General features: G+C 38.1%; 1 protein-coding gene across 2 annotated transcripts in view; it reads right to left on the bottom strand.

Annotated features, from left to right (window-relative positions):
• Window positions 1-3204: 3204 nt before the first annotated feature.
• Window positions 3205-23371, bottom strand: part of ICE1 (interactor of little elongation complex ELL subunit 1) — a 39167-nt gene continuing 19000 nt past the window's right edge. For both annotated transcript variants that reach the window (XM_064443788.1, XM_064443786.1), the window contains 8 exons: window positions 19637-19989; window positions 14287-19038; window positions 12384-12552; window positions 9173-9333; window positions 7444-7634; window positions 5861-5967; window positions 5023-5121; window positions 3205-4124 (listed from right to left, as the gene is read on the bottom strand). In XM_064443788.1, the coding sequence (XP_064299858.1) occupies window positions 3943-4124; window positions 5023-5121; window positions 5861-5967; window positions 7444-7634; window positions 9173-9333; window positions 12384-12552; window positions 14287-19038; window positions 19637-19989 (6014 nt within the window). In that variant the 3' untranslated portion in view covers window positions 3205-3942. The remainder of the gene's footprint in view (window positions 4125-5022; window positions 5122-5860; window positions 5968-7443; window positions 7635-9172; window positions 9334-12383; window positions 12553-14286; window positions 19039-19636; window positions 19990-23371) is intronic.

Here is a 23371-nt window from a genome sequence, read left to right as displayed (position 1 = left end):
AATATGAGAAGGGATGGAGGAAGTGGAAACCTGAACATCCTCTGATACAGTTTGGGATAGGCTACATGGGCAATGCTTGTGTGAGAACACAAGAAAGCAAAAATCTGCAAATGATGATAGAAATCTGAAAACCTGTTTTAATGGACTAAGTATTTTACACAAAATAGGTTTTTAGCATTTGGAACAGATATCTGGATGAGAAATTCACTTATGTAATTTCTGATTAAGGAGAATTATACAGATAAAAGTTTTCCATATGGTGAAAATCGCTATACTTTCTGCACCTATTTATGGACATTGACAGCTCTTTAAATACTGTAATTTGACAGTGTGTGTGGGAGGTACAAGTATTATTTTTATATGAGTGATTAGTATTTAACAGAAGCAGAAGATTTTTCATGTAAATGGCTTTGTGAGTTTTTTGGGTTTTGGTGTGTGTTTTGTGGGGTTTTTTTTTTGTTTCCAAATAAGTATAGCTGTAGATTTTTGGTCTTGGAAAGCTCTGATTTTTCCCCTGTGAATTTCATGTACTTCAAATGTCAGTGTTCTATAAAAATTCTCAAGGTAACAGTATCATCTGTTTGCTGTGAAGATTTTTGGGTTAGAATGTTTTTGCACTGAAACATCTAGGATCCTTTTCTCGCATTCTTTGTTTTCTTTCATTTAATCTATTTCCCATTAATTTTCTTTACCAGATTTATTATCAATACTTTCATTGTCAGCTTTGCTTACTTTTGTCCTTCCACTGCAGATATTCTGTGCTTATTTTAATGCAAGAGAGATAAGTAAAGGCTATACATAAAATCCCCATAGCCCTCACAATCACCAAAATGCCCAGTGACCCAGACATCAGACAGCTTCAACCTGAGACAAATTAATTTCTATGAATCCTTATTGGAAGCCTTCACAACAGACATATATGTAGCAGTGCCTGTTGTGCACAGGTGTACCAAATCTACTAGACATTTTTCAGGGACCTAGTTGGCTGTGTTAAATTCTCTTACGTCAATTTGATGTCCAGAATGCTAGCGGCCATATCTGCAACTGAAATCAATGCACACTCTGCTCTGCATGGTTTCACTTCAGAGGAAAGAACCTCTCAGAGGGCTAGGAGGCTGCATTGGTAGTCAGGCTCTGAAGAGGCACAAAAATCACAATGCATACAAACACCAGCTCTTTGCAGCAGAGCTGACCATGCCAGCAGCACTGGCAGCAGAAACGAAGAGAGAGTTGAATGCCCCAGACTACAGTACTAGCAAAAAGCTGGAAGTGGCTAAGGGCCAAGGCAGCACCAAAGACAGAACAACACTAATGCAACCAAAGCCACCACATCACTGGTGCTGGCAGAAATCAGTCTCACAAGGTTTCACCTCAGGTGTGGCTGGAAGGAACAGTTGTCAGCAGTGATTTTCTTGGTGCTGAAGGATGGCACGAATAGGCATCAGTCTGTAGCAATCACCACAGCCTCCAGAGACGCCATGTGTTGGAATCCAGAAAAAGCAGGTAAGAAGGCTAGATGGCTCGTAAGGCACTTCTCATGTGGTCTTTCTTAAGCTAGTAGCTTTCAAAAATACCAAGGGCAAGGCAGAATGATGTGGCACAGATAAAATGACCCAGCCTCTGGGATCTGAGAACTTAATCCTTCTGGCATGAAGCCCCAAAACTTGGAAGCTGCTATGCTTCATCTGTGATGTAGAAGAGCAGTGGAATTTCTCAGGCACATTGCTCTAAGCTGCGACAATACAAATATGTCTGGAATGAAAGTCGTATGATGAAAGATGACTAGCACAAGTGGTACAGAAAGATGCTTCTAAAATCAAAATATAATCAAAAGGAGTGAGACAAAGTATTGCAGTTCACTGAGGAAACAAGAACTGAAGGTTCGGTATACGTGTTACCCCTTATGTCATACACACAGCATAAAGAACATGACGGCAGACTAACTCTGGTGGCAGAACTGAAGAACTTGCTTCTATAGATAAGCAATAGAGTGTAAAACAATTTGATCAGAAACAAAATATTTATACAATATTTTTCATAAAATGTGTAGGTACACAAAATATACAATTTATATTTTATAAAACACATGGTTTTGCTATAAATTTTGAACTGTCAGTACCAGCTATTCCAACCCACAATTTTACATTTCCAGTGCATATTTAGAAACATTAGTGAATTGATTTTACTTCTTAAGTGACATTATCACAGAGTCTACAATAGGAGGCATAAGATATAAGATAGGTTCTTATAAAATTCCATTCATACCAAAAACAGCCAGCAGGGTTTACTTACATCTGAAGTAGATGTAAAAACAAACTGGCAAGGCAGAATAAACTAAAACTTGGTTATAAATTAAATTTAAAGTATGATGCTACAGGCATTGATAAAACATGCAACACCAAAAGCAGCATGTGTCCTTGCCTGCTAAAGACAGCAGTGCCTAATCAAGCAGAACTGCAGGAAGGGGATGACTTTTCTTTCTTTAATGAGCAACTCGGCATGCTGCAGAACAGAACTTCCAGGCAACACGGGATCTGTCAACAAGAGCTGAGAGCCTGCAGCTCATGCAGCAACTCAGAAACTGTTGAGAGGACCAAGAAACAGAACTTGGTCCTCATGTGCCAAAAAACTTTAGAAGAACGAGAAGAAATTGTAAAGTGCTTGCTGCAACTGAAAGATGCTGAACTGACTGAAGACAAGCCTGAAAGCATAGATGTGCCTGCAAGGACACAACATGTAGGAGAAAGAATTAGGTGTAAACTGTATGTTGTCCAATTCACTCTGAGTTAAAGGTTTTGTTATCCAAGCTCACAGCTGGCTTCAGCAGACTAAAAGCCTTTTGACCTTTTTATAATCAAAAGAAAAAGGAAAAAACACTAACACCACCTCAAAGCTCTGTCAGAGTCCGAGTCCCACTACAAATGAGAGTCTGGTTTAGCAAAGCTCACCCCTTCATATGGTTATAATCAGGGGGTGAAAAACGGAAGTTTTCAACTGATTTTTAAAACTATGCCCCGAGGCATACCAGGAAATTCTGGAGAGATGCAATATACCTTCTTTCCAGTGGTGAGAACTGCAGTGTTACGGGCGGTTCATTCAGTGAAATTACCTCATAGGAATTTCCTCCTGCCCCCACAAAGTAGTACTTATATAAGCTATAAACAACAGTTCATTCTGTGCTATTTAAAAAGACCAACAAGAACATAATGGTGTTTGCTTCTTTTATTATGAAAGATACAAAACCACAGAGTGTAGTGAAGCTATCATTAGAAACATGAAACATGAGTTTTGAACCAACTTTCTATTTACATATGCATAATTCCCCAAGTGGAACAATATAAAATGTGAGACACATTATCAGAATATACCATATATACAAGTTCAGAGATTTAGTATCTCTGTTACTCTATACATGATTGTTACCCAAAAAGTCAATTCCTACCTGTCTTACACAAGTATTTTAAATTAAGTTTATGAGACTACTCAAGCAAAATAAAGCAGAACCTGGGCAAAGTTCTGCTATCTGAACAGTTACTTTATAAATATAGTACAAAATAATAGAGCCAGGTTTTCAACCAGGCTCAATCTTCTGTTGTGTCAAATGTGCCCATGCTCTACATTGATGGAAATAAAATAATGGGAACTATTACTGATTTGTATTGATGTCAGAGCAGAAATATCTCAAGAGTCAAAGATGCATTGGTTTTCAGATCACTGATCAATTATTGGGAAAAGCAAGTCTTTTTATTTATTTTTTTAAAACTCTTCCATCAAACAGAAAAACCCAATAAAATACTTGAGCTTGCTTTGTGTGATCAGACATTGTTAAAAAAAAAATAAATAAAAAAGGACACACCACTTTGTATTGTTTTTAACTGGAACCAACTACTGCTTAGTAAAATAAGGCACTTCTTCCTTTAGATCAGTCCACTTCCCTAGATTTTAGTTTACCTCCATTTTACACAGAGAAGTGATTTCATCTATACCACTTGTGACAGCAAAAGGGATGTTGTTAGGAACTGTTGCTCTCCAAGCATGGATGGCCTCAACAATACCTTCCGGATTGCTTGAACCCAAGTCAAACAGTGAATATACGGCTGCCAGCTGCACACCCCAGGGAACGCCTGAAAAAAGTTAACACAAATCAGCTTATAGAAACTTTGATACGCAATAACAGTTTTGGGAAACCTAAATCTAAAGAAACTGTTAGTTCAAGAATTGGAATTTAAACACATCAACAATTGGGATGCCTAAAACCAGAAAGTAGCAAGATGACAACCTGCACACAAATTCCGTAACAATCTGTACTAGCATTTTCCAGTTTTCTGAATTCAGCATGTTTTCAGTATTCAAAGGGCATAAAAGATTTGAGCATCTAGTGATTTTACTCTAGGTAAGGGTGACCAGACCTTTATGAAAACAGTCAGGTTTACAGAGAGTCTGAAACAGACACAGACATATACCACTCACTTGGAAGAACTTGAGATTGCAAAGAACAGAAGCCATACAAGTGGTTCAAAACAGCCCTCTAACACAAACCAATGCTTCACTGCAAAATGCACTTAACATCCAGAATAACTTAGCAATATAGATCTCTGCTGCCCCAATTGCCTTGCTTTGTCTCAGTCAGGAATTTGGACTTCCTTGCAACCCTCTCCCAGTACAACAGTCTCGCTAGTAGCAAGCCTCAGGATGAGCTGCTCAGGTAACAAATTAGCTATTACTGCTAAGATCAGCCTTTAGGTTCGCTGAGGCAGCTGATACGCTGTTATATGAAGCATTCCACGGAGGCTGAAACTATCTCAGAGTTTTCTCTGTCTCAAACAGAAGGTAATATACATGCTTCATTAACTTCAGAAGAGAAAGGGACTCAAACGGAAAACTGTGCTATTATGCACTAACATAAAACTGCACAAGCTGGCTGTTTTGGCACGTGTGTCTCAATTTGTGTGTGTTCTGTTTACATTGGCAAACCTTCACATTGCAGATGTTACACTAAAGTTCCTCTAAATAAAACATTACCTTCCTCTTTTGCATGCTGTACAAACAGTCCAATTACAGAGCTAATATTCTTCACTGCAGCCAGATATCCTTCCTTCAAACCTATCTGGCCCAATCGACCTGAAAGAAAAAAAGTTTACTATGTATCTGACATTTAGTCAACTTCCTCATTTTTAGACTTCATGATTGTCTGTTGAAGTATCCACAGAAAATGCAAATTTCAGTTACAAAAATTAGTCATTCTTGTTACCATGTTGTCTTGGGAACCACAGTTGTTCTATTCTTTTTGTGACTAAAGACACCAAGGCATTTTTCATCATCAGATTGATCCAACCTCCAACAGATTTACAATTTGTAAGTGTAAAACTCTCAAAGAATGCAATTTCTGTTTAACAAACAATATTATACAGCCTATGTACTGAAAAGGTCTATTGAAATCCAAAGTTTATCTATTTACCTTGAACACCATCTAGATCCCAAATAAAAGAATCTAACTTAAAATTGCAGGAAGAGGTATTAGGTTGCATATAAAACCTCATTTTATAGGCTTGTGATAAAGCGTATGTATGATGATTTAATTTTAAATAAATGAAACATGTTGGTGTTTGTTATCTTGAAACCAGAGTAATGTCTCTCAAAACTTAAGTACATGATTTCCACACGCTGACAATCAGAAAATATCTGCATAGGATTGTAAAAGTTTGGCTTTTAAGGTGAAAATTTTTGAAGAAAGTTGGGAGAAAAAATCAAGATCCAAAAAAAAGCTAAAATACTTCAGTTCACTTTCCAGGCAGGCTGACACTTTCAAAGAACATACTCACACAAAGCAGAAGTTCAATGAAGAATTTAGATTACTTACCTATTAGCCTGAGTGTCAATGCTATAACACTGTCGGGAATGGATTGAGCAGTTCCATGCCCCTTTCTATTCTTTACCCATTTATCCATAGAAGGCCAAAGCACTTTACTGTGAAAGACAAATGAATTTGAAAATCTGATACTGCATGAAGGGGTGGTACAATATTTATATTATAATGAATGCAAACAGTTCTTCTGTTTACCATGTATTCCCATAGCTCCGCTTGCATCTTTAATTCACCTTCTACGGAAACTCACAATATTCCAAGCATCCACAAATCTGAGTAATGTAAAGAAGGTTTTAAACCCAAACAGTCAAAGCTAACTTTCTGGAGGAATCATTCCTGTTCATCTTCCATTTTTTTCCTGCAACATTCTGCATCTCTACCTAAAGTCAAACTTACTCCACTGACTTCACAGACATATATGAAATTACGCTACTTTCAGATGTCATGCTGAGATGTTATGCAAGCTTCTTAATTGAGTGAAAATTCATGGTTTCCATGTTACAAGTAGGATCTGATGCTTGTTTTTAAACCTGAAAGGACCTGAGATAGACTTTTTTCATCCTTAAAATGATGCTAATAGACCTAGTTACCTATTATTTGCACAACTCCACACAGACAATCAACTCTGTATGGCTTTAGTTAAAATGACATACCTTTCACTGAAGTAATGTGTATTAATTTTAAAAGTATTTAGCCAAAAACAACTTATTTAGTATTTGAAAGCATGGAACTTGTATGAAAGACTTGATGATGATTGCAAGTTATTTGCATTTACTTTACACTCAATGATTATGTCATGTCATAGTTAAACAAATGCCATATTTTTGGAGATTCTGCTAGGTTATGTAACCTCTACATAGAAAATAGGGGCTGTAAGATCAGCACAGGTATCAAAATGAAGTCTGTCAAACCAAGTTAATTATGGTAGCAGTCCATGCACTGGATTATAGGGTTCAAAGAAAATTTAAGACATTGAATCTATGTATTATAATGATTTTAGAATTAAAATCAGGCTGAAATCAGGATAGTACACTAATGACTATGGTTACATTTCACTCTCAGCACTGAAGGAGTGCTGTTTACACATCAAAAGTTCCCAAGTTCCACCCTCATTTTTCGGGGGGGGGTGGGGGGTGGGGGGTGGGGGGTGGGGGTGGGGGTGGGCCAGGGGGAAGGGGGGCAGAATTCAATAATTAAATTCAAAGGGAGATAATCAATCATTTTGCTTAAATGACAAACAATCCATCTCAAAATCTTTCACAGTTGTCACATATAGCTATTTTAAAATCAATTGTTTATTAGAATGGTTCAAACAGGTTTAATTTCTTGGACCGGTACCATAAAATCCTACATTTCCTCATTGATCACTTATTCCGTCTTAAAATAAGGCTCACACACACACAGTAGTCTAGGTGTCATCAGGTTAAAATGCCCTTATTTCTAAGTATTATGCTATGTTTTATTATGTTGAAAGCTAAGTCATAATGTCTCAAATTTGGAAAAAAAACCCAACACCAAAACAAGCCATGAAAAAAATCACATGGGGAAACTTTTGAAAAAACTGCTTGCCACAATACCTTATAACATTGTCATGTGTCCAATCCCACTTCAGGTGAGAGCAGAGTAGATCAATAGCAAATATGTACTGCCAAGCATCTTCACTCAGATCTTCTCCATATTGCTCACTCAGTTGAAATTCTACTTTTGGACATGACTGCATTTCTAAAAGCAGGTTTGAGACCATAGTACCAGCATCTAAAGAGGAGCTCTGGAATTTCAGAAGGTGATTATCTTAATGCATGAAAAGTTACCAACCCAGAATCAAGCTCTTTACATGTATTTGATTCTGACTGTCCACAGCATCTTACACCATAAATTCAACTTCGGGTTTGACTTAACACAAATAAAAAGAGTACAAAACCTAAAATCTTCAAGTACTCAGTATTTGTCTTGATGCTTTTACTAAAAGGAGAGTTTAGGAAAAAAACCCAACAATGACAAAACCCACAAACCCTACACTCACTCTCTTCTTTCCTCCTACAATCTCTCTCAATTAAGCTTTAAGGTCAGAAGAGTATTTCCAATGCAAGAAGGTTAGACTAATCCTGCTTACTTTCTAAGTTTGGGATTTTTTTTTCAATTATTTTCTGATGCTGAAATTTGTTACTGTTTATTGTTCATTAGGGGCTAATTTCCAAGAAAGCACTTGCAATGGTTGAGGTAGTAATAACTAAAAACATGTCATGTGAAACAATTCTGCTAATTAAATAGCTAGGGCAAGCAAGAAAATATAAAAACAAACATCCTTTGAATATCTGAAGTGTTAAGAAAAAAGTCTAGGCTTATCACATAAAGACAGTGGGTGCTCAGCATATCTTCTCAGTACAAAAGCTCATGTAATTGGCAAGTTCTGCAATGGTGCAAGTCACTAAAATTGAGTACTTTGACCAACAACTAAATGCCCGTTCTATGTAGGCTTTACTTGCATAAGTAGAATGATCTTCTTGTAAAATTATAACTTGACTACAATCCACTTGAAATTTGTCCCTGTATTTCTAGCTAAGTAAAAAAATCTTATGATTAGCATGATGTCATTTGCTATCTATCTTTTGATAGGTATGTATGATATCTATTGATCGACCTGTCTATTGATATAGAAATTCATGAGGTCCTTCTCCCCAGCTGCAGCAGCTCTCATATTTCATAGAGATCCATAAAGAAAGTAGGTAGTGTGAGTGTACAGAACAAATACTTCCAAGAACATTTACTGAGACATTACTTATGTGCACCTCTATTGGCATGAAACTGAAAGCTGTGTCCTAATAGAAGGGAGAATACAAATCCTTTGCTGAACAGGGATTGCAGTACAGCATAATTCTGAATACAAGAGCTTAATGCTACATCACAACTGTGATTTAATAAAAAAAGAGACATATACAAATCCATGCCCTCTTAATTCACTCCACTCAGATCTTAAAAAAACCCACAACAAACCCAGAAAAAAATACAGAATTCCCTAGTCCAAGAAACTTCCGGTCAAAGTTTAAAAACAATGCTTACATTTAATGTTTAGTAGAGTTTAGGATTTAATAGGGAAAACAAGGAAAGTGTTATGTCTAGTAGGGTCTAGACAACCACAAGAAAAAGGCCTAAAGCAGCATTAGTTGTGCAATTGTAGAGATTCCATGGGAGATTCACAGGGTATCTTCACACCCTTCATCAGAATTAAGCTGCTTGATTTCATGCAGCCAGCAAAGCAACCAATGCAGACAAAAGCTGATACTGACAATGAAAGCAGACTGTTACCTTTTCCCAGTTGAGATAAGCACTCAAACAGGCCAGCATCTCATTGCTTGCACTCTGCCTGACAACTAATTGCATAGCTTTGTTAATTGCACCTTGGAAGACAAATATGTCAGACCATACATTTGTAATAAATAAAATCAATTTTTCTGAGTCTGGAAAGTCTAAGGAAAAAAACAGAGAACAAAGTAATTTAGAACATTTAAAAACAAAACAAATATACTCAGGCATTAAAAGCTACTACAGTATTCAGTAAGATAACTAGGAAAGAAGGCATAGAAGTCACGTAACAACTGCAGCCCAGGGAATGGGAGTCATACTAGTACATCTCAGTCCTGAGATTAAATAATAAAAAAAGACCCAAGAAAAAAAATATCACCCCCTAGGCCACCTCCCCCATTGTAATTTCACTCTCTTTTTTAAGGGGAAAAAAAGGCTTTACTGGACTTCGCTGTGTAACAACAGTGCAAAAGGACCTTTCCTTTTGCATTTTGAGGTTAGCCTCCCCTCATCCTTCTGATTGCTCTTTAGTTCACAAAGGAGAGTGGTCTCGGAGCATTGAAACTGGATTCTTTTAGGATTAAATTAAACTGGAAGATGAACTCCAGCAGCATTCCTAATATACTCCAGCCACAAATGAGCACTCTGATCACTGGATCAAACTAGAACTGGTTCAAAAGAAAAAAAATAATCCTGAGATGTGTAATAATGTGTAAATCTGGTCTTCAGTACAAATCCACTGTACTTGCTAACACCTTGCATCCATACACCTATGAAATCCACATGAAAAAAATAACTTTGCAAAGAACTTTCATACTCCTCACGGAAGTTATACAAGTTGTAAGTGGGCATATATGAATGATGGATACATGTCAAAATTTGTATTTCCATAGACAGAAAAAAGTATGCTACTGATATAATTGAAGAAACCTCATTCATTAAATTAATTCAGAGCAAGTACCTGACAACTATATATCCAGAACTATATAAGTAAGAGAGGACAGAGTTCCAGGCCATCAAAGGGGAGCTAACAGAACTTTGTGAACACCAAAGCAGAGATCTTCAAGGATATTAACATAAAACATGAGTGTGTAGACTACAAGTAATAAAAAGTACACTGGAATAAGCAAGAAGTAGGTATTACTTTCACATATGAAATGCAATATTGCAATACATATGCCTGAAACACTATTGTCACTATAAAAAGCTGCAAAAACTAATGAAAACCAAAAAGCTAAATGTGTCTTCCCGCCTCATGTCAGCATAACATCTACATTTTTAGAAAGATCTAAAGAACTACAGAGCATATGAAAATACATAAAATCAAGATGCTTTAATGGATTCACTGAGCAGAAAGAATTTACAGAGTTTCATCCAGTGTCTTGGATAGACATTCTCTACTCTGAAGCCCCTCACCACATAATAATTAACTTTTTTTTTGTCAGAACAAGGGCTGTTGCTAAACTAGAATTATCTACATGCTGCAACTTGAATTGCCTGCCCATGAATTTGGGACAGTTAGAAGGCTCGGTGATGAGTAAGAGGTAAAGGGGTATCAAAAGAAGAAAAAAAAGAAGGAGGGGAACAGAGGAGGTATAAAAGCAAAAATAAATACAGAAAGGTAACATTTAATTCACAGTCTTTTAAGGCAGAATACCAGAACGGAGAACAGAACAAAAAAGGGGGGACAAGAAGCCAAGAGAACAGATGATGCAAGTCTAATGAGGTAGTACTGACTGTTTATAGTCAATTTGGCAACTTTGTAGCCAGCACATAGCTCACACTTGTGTTGCCATAATTCTGATGGGAATTAATAAGTGAAACTACATGAAAGAGAAAACCCTAAAATGAATGCATTGTAATAAAATAAAAGTAAACAAATGAAAAAAACCCAAATAACCCTTAAGATGTGTTTACAGCTGTTCACTCGGAAGATAACAATAAAACCACAGAACAACCACAAGAGAAATTTATGCAATTCAAAGTATAGAATAGAATAGAAAATAATTCAACAAAAATACGCATTTAGCTACTGAAGTTTGGATCTTACCAAGAAAAAGAAAGGAAACAAGGGGAATGTTTAATATTTGCAAGAACCCACAAAAAGACAAAGTACCAAGGTACTGCAAAACAAAAGGCTTACTTGTTAATTTAGACTAACAAAAGATAATCCGACAAGTAATAGTTCCTGACATGGTGCAGTATTAAAACTATTAATGTGAGAAAAGTGAAAGGAGAGTTATGGTGGACTGCATGCAGGACAGAAAAACACACAAGAAGACAGGAATTCCAAAAGCAACCCAAACGAAAAACCCCAAACAAAAATTTCTCAACCCAACAAAAAAAGATAATTAACAACAAAATAAAATTACAATCCTTATAAGATTAAAAAAAAGAAACAAGAAAAAAAGACAGGGATATTGTATGGAAGATCACCACCAACAGAAGCAATCAAAAGTTGTAGCATTTTGTTGCTCAGTGGTCTCAAAGTTGACTTTATTTTAATTTGAAACACAGATACCAGTATACTCTTTTGAGCCCTGGATGGCTCAGTATTTTCAAACTAAACTAAGTCCTTTCAGAACTAAGACAGTACCTTAATTTAGTACAGTGACAGTATTTATGTATTACTGTTGTTACTGGGAACAAAAGGAAGGGGGAGAGAGGAAGGAATCAAAATGAAAGAAACTCTCAACCAAGTGAGACTTCAGATAATGGGAAGTAATAAAACTTTAAGGAGGACATGTACAAATGCACGGTTTGATCAAGGTATTGTCCAACTCCTGACACTATTTCAAGCCAATACATATTTTTAAATCACACTTGCTTTATGAATCAGTGCTTACTCAGTTAAAATAAGAAAATACTAATAAGCAAAAAGTACAAAATTCCCTGGAATCACACTATCATTTTGGAGATGATGCGGCAAAAAGGAGAGCACAGAGGATCCTAAATAAAATATTTATTTGGGAAAATGAGTTGACTACTAAGAGCCCAGGTCATCACCAAACTGAGACACAAATGTGGAGGAACTGTGAGAAGGCAAATTTCTTCTATTTTGTGCAAATACTTCTGCACATAAAAAAAAGTTCTAAGGAAAATGTCCCTTTCACAGGATTTCTGTTTGTTTGTTTTTACTAACATAATCATTGTGTAACACTCAGCAGAGACACACAGCATATTTAAGATACAAGACCGCTAAGCCATACTATACCTTCTTTAAGTAGGCTATAGCAGAAAAGGCGGGCTCTTTCCAAATCTCCCAACTGTCGACAAATTCCTGTATAGACTCGACACAGAGCCTGATTGAAATTGTAATTTGCGGCATTCTTCTGAGCCTTGAGTTTATTGAGAATAACATCCAGCAAGGACTCTGCTAAATGCTGTAGGGCACAAAAATTACTGTTAAGAGCATTCCATACTTGAGAACATTTGTTAACTTTATAGTAGTATGACAAGTAAAAAGAACTACTCTTATTTGCAAGAATACTGTTTGCATACATATAAAAATGCAGATAAGTAAATCAGAGGCAATCTGCAAAAGATAAGAGTGAGGAGCAACTTCCCAGAATAAACATGCCTTAAACAGATGCAGAATAGCACTACTATTCTAAATATAAATTGTTTAATTATGTGATTAAAAACAACCTTCCTTAAACAAAAAGTGAGGAGAGGAATAATGACAGAGGAACCTTAATAACCTCATCAGAGCGAATGGAACACCCTGACCCAGCTACTCCCAGAGCTGTCACAGGAGGACAAACAGCCCATTGTCCAGGTGTGAGACTTACTAGATTAGTCAACAGCAGCCTTCACCTTACACACTGCCAGAGGTGGGGAGTGGGTGTTATTTCTATATTAAGATGGGACTCAGAATGAGATGCAAGGAAGGAGAATATTGGGATTGTGCAAGACTTACTATAGAATATTTAGAGGCAGGGCTTGAAGTGGGGAGTAGAATGAGAGGCTTAGGAGTCAGGTGCTGGAGAAGCCACAGGTTTAGACTGGGTACCTGCAGACACCAGGAAGTCTGAGTGTTTGCTTTGTGAGGACTAGAATGTCCCAGACAGCTACCTGAAAAAACAGGCTTCTGAGGTCAGATGCAGGTCAGGCCATAGGTCTGGACCAGCTACTGGAGGGATGTATGTGTGCTTATGTGTCAGTAAGTGTTAGTGCGTGAGACAAGTGGGGAGGAGTCACCTACTGGATATACTGAGTGTATAATGTTAGCTACTGGAGGGATCCATACTGTCTGTATATATATGTACATATTTTCCACTACCAGGCTTTCACCCTGATCAGCCAGAGAAGGGAACAAGATTAGGCTGATATTGTGTGTATACGTGCCTATTAGGAGAATATACTTGGCCTTGCTACTGGCCGGATGTGGAAATATAAAGCTGCTGCAGCCTTGCTCCTGTGAAGTTACCAGATTTGGCAACTCCTAAGAAAGATGACCCGAGAACTTGGCAGCAGCTTCTGTGGAAAACTTAATTATGTTTAAGAACTGAAACAGGGCAAAATGCTGCCATGCATCACTTGGTGAATTGCTCTGCTGTGGACTACAAATTACCTATGAGAAAGATGGTAATTAAAAGTGAATTTTTCCAACACTGATACTAAGCAAGTTCTGAGAAACAAACTAATGAAAAATTTTTCCAATAAAATCCATTTGAACAACCTGAAGTAGAATAATAAAGGTTAATGGGGAATGAAAGGGTATGTCACTATTGTATATACAATGCAGTTTATCTCATTTAATTGAAAAAATAAAAAAAGGAAATCAAACATCACACTTTTAAAGGAACTCCTACAGTTTTAATGCTATCCACTACAAAAAAAAGCTGCAAAAATAAGGTGTTTTATGCATACATCAGGAAAGCAAATGTATTTACAAATGCAGTTTTGCCTCTTGGACACCACTGAACAGTAATTTCTTGAAAAGTTCTATGTTTTCTTAAGTAATACAAGTTTAGGTGTCTGATAACCTTTCAAGACTACACTTTGGCACTGCAGATTGCCCAAACAATTGAGAATTCAAATACTACATGCTTATAGTCTTTTCATCTGCACAGAAGTCATCATTAAAGCACAAAATTAAAAATTATGCTACTTACCTTGTTTTTTATACCAAATTCATAGACAACTTCTTTCTCTTCATCTCTCATTATTGGAATCTTTGAGATATTGCCAACATACATGTGACCTTTAATAACTGGTAACAAATCAAAACAGGATTCAGCAATTTTCTTCAATGCCAAAGAAACTTTCTGGCAGCCAAGATCAGCAACATTCTTTACTGGTAGTGATGCTTCTAAACTGGAACTGTGTGCTGAATCACTGACTTCACAGCTTTTGTCATGGAAAGCCTCCTGCACTTCAGAGATTGTATTTTTAGTATTTCTGATAGTAGTGATATTATTGGGCTCCAGCTTTGGTGGTTCACTGTCCAACCGCAGTCTCTTTGCACTTCTTGGCATAGATACGGGCAACAGTGTCCGTTTTTCAAGATGATTTGATGAGCTTGAAAACAATTGCTGATTTTGCACACCTTTGTCTTGATCTTTGCTACTATCAGATTTCAAATTGCTCCCAGTTTTAACAAAAGCAGTTGATGTAGATGCAATTGCTTTGAACCCACCTATTTGAGCCACAGGTCCTGGCAAACTTTGGCTGTCTGAAAAAGCACATCGGTTAAGCTGAATATTGCCTTTCAGAATGTTTAGTGTCCTTGCCCTTGCAGACAGCTCTGGATACATTGTGTCCAGTATTTTCACAGAGTTCTCCTGAGGAGCACCTGGAGTAGAGCTGTCAGGGGCAAAGAGAGGAAATCTTCCTGGGACGGGAAGCGCATGCTTTGGAATGGAAGTACAAAATTTCAAAGGTGAGGAGCGAATCCTTCTACCTACTGCCATTTCTGAGGGTGAGGGAGGAGAGAACAAAAGAGCAGACTTTACTGTTGGCGTATCTGTTAATGGAGACACGAGAGGAGGAATAGGAGTTTCATGTAGTGGGGATATCAGGTCATCAAGAGGGGATAGCAAAGTGGATCGACCAGTAGAAGACATTTCTGGGGACATGGTACATGCAGCTTTTGGAGGGGAAGCAATCAAAGGCAGTAGCAAGGGGGGCAGAGGAGGACCCATCTCTTCCCTGATTTTATTTATAGTCTCGGATGAGCATTTTGTTGGCATAGACGTGTCAGCATTTGCAAGAACTGGCTGAGTTAGTTTAACTTTGAGAGTCTTTGTTTTTCTTTTACCTTGAACCAGCCTCTTTGATAGCTTGGCACGCATTACTTGGGCAGCTGTCTTGGTTGAAACAGTCAATATTTCAGATGGTTCTTGCTCTCTGCCCTTCAATTTACTGCTCTCTTTGAGACTAACATCTACACAAGACTCTGACTCCGACATACATGGCTTCTCAAATACTGTCTTTTGTGGCTCAGAAGGCTGCCTAACTGTCTGACAATTGCACTCTACATCAGACAGGGCTGGATTTGGAGGATACTTGACACAATCTTTTTTTCTACTGATACCATCCAGGATAACATCAGCGTTGTCTTCTCCTATGTTGCAAGCAGTGCAAGTTTGATTATGATTATATTCTTCAAACACTGAGACCCCCATATCAACACCGTGTAGTAGGCTTCGCTCCACATTTGACTTAGGTTTTCCAGAATCATTTTCTTCTAAGAACTTGCCACGTGCTAACATTCTTGTATTTAATTTACTGTTTTTTACAGCCAGTTTGCAAGTTTCTGGGAATTTGGTTAACATCTGGCATAGCGGTAATCTATTTTTTGAAGCATTTGGCATCACAGGGCTTTCTTTTGATGCCCCAGTTTTTAACAGGTTTTCCTCACTGTCACTGATGCATCCAGCTCTGTTAGAATCTACCACGCATTCATTAGCACCCTCAGTATTTTCCGAGGTTACTAATATACACTCTCTTTTCCAAGAGGCTAAGGCTTTAGAAGAACCGTCCCCAACCACACTCGACAACTCATTTGCAGTATCTGGAGAGGTGTTTGCTTCACAGTCTGTATCCGTATCTGCCATAGTGTCTGCTTTTACATGACTAACCGTCAAAGTATTTCCTGGGTGTGTTGTTGAATGAATTTCACATACTTCATAATCAGCATCAACAACTGCACCAGTTTCCAGAGCACCAACTGCAGTTCTGGAAGCTCTCAGTTCCTTTCTGAACATGGGAACACATTCAGAACATTTCACATATCTAACTTTTTCTATAGAACAGTCTTTCTCTTCAGATTCATTGCTCTGCTCTGGCATATCAAAAACATTTTTAGACCTTTTTATGGCATTTTCCCCAGACACCTCAAAAGTATTCAATTCTTTGCTTTCTCCCCCATCTGTTAGTGAAACAGTTCTAGAAGGTTCTGTTCTAACCTCACACATAGAAGTCCTGCATGCTGATTCCTGATAATCAAACTTTTGGAGAAGAAAAGTATTCTTATCGTAAGAGTTTGCATCCAGGATCTGTGACTTAACAGATGCCTGAGGTCCTTTATCTACTGGCTGCTCCTTCTCATCTGGAATTTTTACTTCATTTTTATGTATGCATTCCCTCTCAGGGCAGTCCAGTTCTTTGCACATGTTGTCTTTTACAGCAGATGGGACCTCAGCACCCTCTTCCAAGCTTTCCGAAGAACAGTTAAATGCACTACCTGTAGCACAAGTTTTATCTCCTTTGTTGTCCCATGTATGGGAAAAAGGAGCCTTTTCTGTGAAGTAAGTTTCAACAGAACCAACAACTTTCTGAACACTGAAATGTAGATCAGGGGGCATTGTGGATTCCAAGCCAATTCCCACTTGCATAGGAGAATCTGTTTCTTCAGTATTTACACAGTGCATCTCCAAGTCCGCTTGAGTAGAAAAAGACAACCCACTATTAAAATCCATTTCCGAAGTCGGCTGGCAGATGATCTCTGAAATACTATCTTTCTTCACAACATTCTCCTCCCAGTTTAATGAATTGGAACAAGTGTCAGTCACCAATTCCTTGCTTTGTTTATTTAATTCCCCTTTCATTTCATCACATTTAACATTTTCAGGTATCAAGAACTGATTCAGAGGTTTTACAAACTGTGCCTGAGAAGTAAGATTACTTTCTACTAAGACAGATTCAATGGTATCCACTCTTTCTAACAGCTCACTGCTTTCCCCTCCAAAATCTTCTGGATTAACTTTGAATTCAGACTCCTGAGATTCAAACTCTCTCAAGTTTTGAGTTTTGGACAACCCACATTCTAGTGTACTACACAAGTTTTCAGGTTGTTTCATTTCACCTTTTATTTCTGTAAAATCTAACACAGAGGATTCACACTTAGCTACGCTGCTTTCTGCATCAGTAATGCATGCCACCTTTGATAGTGCGAGTATAGTTTCCAAGTCTGACTTCCCTTGCGATAAATTACTACCATTTTCTTCCTGGTGTGGTTTGCCTTTTAAATATCCCCCTTCCTTTATATCTACTGATTTTCCATTTTCTGCACTATGGAGTAGCTCTGATGATTCAACTATTTCTAGAACACTTTCTCTGTTACATTTCACGGCTAGTTCAGGAGTCTCGGGTCTGGTTGTATACACGTCTTCAATTTTAAGCTGTTCTTTTGGAAAAGCTGACAAAGCAGTCCCCTCCATACCTACATTTTTGTCTATGTCATCCCTAGACAATGAATTTCCAATTCCTTCAATAGCAGATACAGGTAAGTAATGTCTAGAGATTTTAATAGTCCCTGGTTCGCATTCGCTGTCTGCTTCACCTTTTATTGTTTGCACACATTGTTGCTCCAGAATCTCTTTACTGTCATGTTTTATTTCAGAGCACCGAGAGTGTGCAGAGATCTCAACAGCTCCAGTGTCTGCCTTAGTCTCCATAATTATATCTTCCCCATCATGCTGTATCATTAGGTCTGTAGGACACTCTGCTTCACAGGATTTTGTACTACTGAAGTCAAACGTGTTTTCAGAGTGCTCTCTCTCATTACTTGCCTCTGCACAGAGTCCTTCCATCTGTATTTCAGCTGTTATTTCCTCTCCCGTTATCACTTGATTTATGTTTTTCCCTACATCACTTGCCATATTGATTACTTTGATTACATTTTTTGATTCATTTTCAACCACTTCATTCTGTGTCACCGCGTCAGACTTCTCAGAATCTTCACTTGGAAGCACAATGCACTGCTTAGGTGGCAAATGAGTAACAGTTTGGGGAACCGATACTGCCCTATGAGTTTCTCTCTTTCCTGATAATCCATCCCTTTCTGCTTTCATTAATTCACTGTGCTTTTCATGTGAACCCTCATAATCAACAGCTCTGATTAAGACTACATTCTCCTCTGTTTGCTCTGTCTCACTACAGTTTTCCATCTGATTCTGAGGCTTGGAACTGTGTAACATAAAATCAGCTGAAGAACCTCCCTCTTCACTGTGCATGTCCTCACTATCTCCTTTCTGTTCTTCCGTGGCTTCCAATTCGTGTGCTGTTGCTTCAGTTAGTTCTCTCTGCTCAGTTTCCATATTCTCAGCCTTCTCCTCCAAACATTCTTTGTTAGTTTCCATGTTTGTAATTAAAGTAGCAGCTTCAGCTTTCTTTGTTTCAGCATCTTTGTCTTCCTTGCTTGACATCTTTGGACTCTTTTCATTCCAACTCAGGTTACATGAGATTTCTGCATCAAGACCATGCTCATGTGATTTGCTCTGTCTGTTACACTCCTCACTGAGGCTGAATACATTACAACTCTGAGGCTGAACTTGGTCATCTTGTAAAATATACTCCACTGCGGAAGCACTGCAATCAACTTCTTCATCACTGGAACCTGTGACTTCTCCAAACAACATATCCTTTAACAAAAAATACAAAGTTAATATTCCAAAGCCTGGTATCAGTTTTAAGAACAATTTCTCTAGAGAAATACATTGGTAGCCCTGACAAGCAGTGGTTTTGAGAGATTAAGGCTGTTCAACAGAATTACATCCTTCTCCATCGTTGTTCTTTATAGCAAATGGAAGGTACCCCTGTGAAAAGTCAGAGACTTCTTTACCTACCTACTTGCATTCTAAGATTACTGGAAAACAACATATGGGTAGGTTCCCCTTGACTTTCAAGCTGTGGAATTTTGCTATGAAAGCCACGCTTATACCCAACAGGAGTTGGGACTGTAAGTCTGCAACATTGGGAAAAGAAATCATGACAGCAGGTGAAACACGGGTAACTTTGTTTTTAATATACTTCTGAAATTCCTGTTTTGCCCCCTTCCACAGACAGTATGCTGGAAGGTAAAAAAGTATCCATACAGATCTAAACATTTACACAGAGACCCTTTCAGCGCATAAGTCACTGATACTGATACTCAAAAGAATATAAAAGCCCAGGAATATCAAGTCATTATTTTTGCATATGACCAAATTAGTGCCAAGTCAGACACATCCTGAAACTCACCTGTGTGGTTCGTGGTGAAAGCTGTACTGGAGAAAGTAGAGCAGGGAGAGGCCTGGCCCAGTTCAATATATCCATCACATTTCCACCTGGGCCCTTTTGCTCCTGATCGGAGAAGTCTGAACTGCTGTTTGCCCCATCTGTCTGTAGCATCATATCTACAGTTTTATCCTCGCCGCCGTGCAGACATTCTTCAGTAGTCCTGTTCTCAACACAGTCATCTCCAAAAGGCTCAGTACTCACTTGAAGTTGCATGGCTGTTACAGAATTCTGCTCTCCAGCACTTTCTAGTGAAGAATACCGAGGCAGTGTTTTCCTATCACACTTCCTAATCTTTTGGTGGATTTGTACGGTTTCTAAGACACAAAAATACTGTTAAGAATTCTTTTCTTCTCCCATTTTTCTTTATAGATATAATTCATAATTATATAGATATATACATTATACATATACAGATATAATACATCATCATAATAAGAATGCATTACCATCTCTTCAACTGATGTTCCAATAGACTAGTAATAAGAAGCACTTAATGTCACTTTTAGAAACATTTTCCTTACGGAGATCAGATGTTAAAGATAGGCTGAGAGAACTGGGTTTGTTCAGCCTTGAGAAAAGGAGGCTCAGAGGGGATCTCATCACCGTGTACCAGTAATTAAGGGGTAGCTACAAAGAAGATGCAGACTCCCTTTTTACACGGAGTCACATGGAGAGGACAAGGTGGAACGGACACAAGTTGCTCTTGGGGAGATTCCGATTGGACACCAGAGGAAAATTTTTCACACTGCGGACAGCCAACCATTGGAATAATCTCCCCAGGCAAGTGGTTGACTCGGCTGGACACCTTCAAGAGTCGTCTGGACAGGGTGCTGGGCCATCTTGTTTAGACTCTGCTCTTCCTAGAAAGGTTGGACTAGATGATCCCTGAGGTCCCTTCTAACCTGTGATTCTGTGATTATCTTTGTTCATGAAAAAGGTATGTGTATGTGCAAAGAGCTCCCCCCAGCCACTTTCTGACTTGGATCATTAAGACTATTCCCAATTTTTCTTATCAGGAAGGAAGGGCCATACCAGGTAGGACTGAAGGTCCTTACAGCTCAATGATTTATTTCAGATTTAGCCCAGTAACTTATGTTCAAGAAAAGCAGGACAAGCATGCAGTGACATTCCCCACTCAGGCTTAATTCTCAGCTTAAAGGAACCTGCAGCTTTGAGCTAGCAGCTGCACTTGCAAGCCAGTTACAGTTACACCCTGCCATAAACACAGTAAGGGAGTCCTTGGCTGTATTCCTAGGTTTATGATTTAATATGCATGTGCTTTTGAAGTGTTTGTTCTTTAAATTTCAATGTTGAGTCTAATCGTACAAGACTTTGGCTTCAGTGATGTGACTTAGTTAAAGCTAAACCCTTTAAAAAAATCTTTCTTAGAAGTGAGGTTTTCCCTGCAACATACCCAAAGGAGTGTGAACCACTAAGACAATGAAAGACACTGAGCAGCTGACAACCCTTTAAAGACAGTACCAACTATACCAGTTTTACAGTTACTCTAGCAGGAAGAAAGCATGTCTAAATGTCCTGTGTGATTCTTCGCATTGTACTTTTGTTTTATTCCTTTTCAAAACACACTTTTTACTACTACACAGTAACCCATTTCTTATGGATGTAAACAAAACACATTGCCCCACGGAAGTCTAAACAGTAGAGACAAAGAATTTAAATATTGATGATAATTGTGCTAGATGCTTTTAACAGTGAAAGGATGGCCCAGTTTCTGAAATTTAAATTCTATGATTTTATAAAAAGAAAAGATGACCTCCAATAAAACAGCAGAAATCAACAGTCCCAAATTCCAGTGTGCCGCATGGAACTAAAACCTACTCTGTAGTATTTGCAATTCTTATATGACATTTGTATGTGTGATCTTGTTTATAGTGCTCACAAACACTATTGGACACAGAATCAGCAGTATTCAAGCAACAGATTAAACCTGGTCTGTGTACGTACAAGTACCATACCACAGAACAAAGAACACCACATGCACAAAATGGTTTTGAACAGAGGATGTATTGATTTAATTGGCACAACCTGCATTCTGCTGGCAAAATAAAAAATAATAGTGTGTTTCATTATTGCTGTGGGTGTTTATCCACTACTAAAACTTGCAGAGATATTCCCAAAGCATCATTAATGATAGTATCAGATTTGAAAATACTAATTTAATTCGATAGGTGAAAATGACCTCCCAGAGATCTGCATCCCAATAACTTTTAAGCACATTCTGATATGTTGGCTCCACCAAAGGAGTTAGTGGGAAAACTGATCAAAAACCCTGATATCCAAGATCCATGTCAGTCACTTCATGTAGCAGCTCCATGTCAGAATTTCAGTTGCTGCAATGGACAGTATGAGGACAGAGAAACTGTTCAGCCTAAAGGGCCTTACCACTTCATTTTCCCCAAAGGTAAGTTAGTTCTGATATCTCCTTTGGTCAAAGCAGCATCTTACAAGTTTTAAGATCACTCATTGTTTTATAAAGCTATTTATAAGCTACAGTCACACAGGGCTTCCAGGATGTTCTACATCTTGTCATGAAAAAGCAAGATTCCTTTTACAATTCTAGTCCCATTAGACCATCCAAGGGAAAAGGAGATCCTTCACAAGCAGGAACAAAGAAAAGAAGGAAAATTGAGGTGGTTCTTTCTAAGATATAATCTTAGACTGTATCTTAGATTTCTTTCACACGCCTTTGTGCCAACCAGTTCTAAGCTCAGAACTTTCTCCACACTGAAGCAGGCAGAAACACACAGTTTTGTATTTTGCTCCTAGAAGAATTTCAGTTAGACAACTTTGCACAGTGAACTACACAACAGTACTAAGTTATCAGGAACTTTACATCCTACCTATACTCAAGATCAGCCATGAGCCTATATGGAGCCCAAGAATATTTATACACACCAGCCACTGAAAAGTTCCCTCTGAGAAATGGATCAAAGGTATAACTTCTGAATAACTAAGAGATTCTCCATCCTCTCCTCATCCCTTTCCAATCCAGTCCCTGATAACTTTGAATTTCTTCAGGGATGAGACGCTTTTCTCATGGTTTCCCCTTTATATATAGGAAGAGTTGTCATAGCAGTTTTAAAAGGTTCAGGATACAGTAAACTTCTCTATAGGAAACAGTCAGGTCTTTGGCACCTTGGCCTGAACTTCAGGTTCAGGAAAAGCCCTACTGGTACCAAGCCCTTCTGATTGGAAGGATCCTCTCAAAGATCATATTTCACAGACATTCTTTTTCATTATGGCAGTTATGGAAACGATTAAGATTTGTCCTCAAATCTACAACCTGGAATCTAGTCCACATAGCTTCAAACCCTTACACTGTTATCTTCTCCCACTTCTGAGAGAAGGTTAAGATGACTCTGATCTTGAAAACACCATCAAAATCTACCACACACTACTGTGAAATACTTCCTTAATGAATGGAGAAAGGAGAGCAGAGATGAAATAAGCAATGCTAGCATCAGTTGCCTTGGTACTAAACAAATTGAATTTTACAGCTCAAATCTTTGGTCCTGATTATCCACAATGCAGGGCAGTTCACTGTTGCAAAACAATGTCCTCTTCTCTCCCCACCCTAAACAACAAAGCAACTTTCTGAACCAAGTCTTGGGTTTTTTTCTCAAAAAGAAGGCCCAGATTAAGATGCTGATATTTTAACAAAATAAGTCATCTAGC

Source organism: Phalacrocorax carbo, chromosome 2 (genome assembly GCF_963921805.1).
Source record: "Phalacrocorax carbo chromosome 2, bPhaCar2.1, whole genome shotgun sequence".
NCBI classification, from domain to species: domain Eukaryota; kingdom Metazoa; phylum Chordata; class Aves; order Suliformes; family Phalacrocoracidae; genus Phalacrocorax; species Phalacrocorax carbo.
The sequence above is the reverse complement of the archived record's forward strand: the minus strand, read 5'-3'. Positions and strand labels throughout refer to the sequence as shown.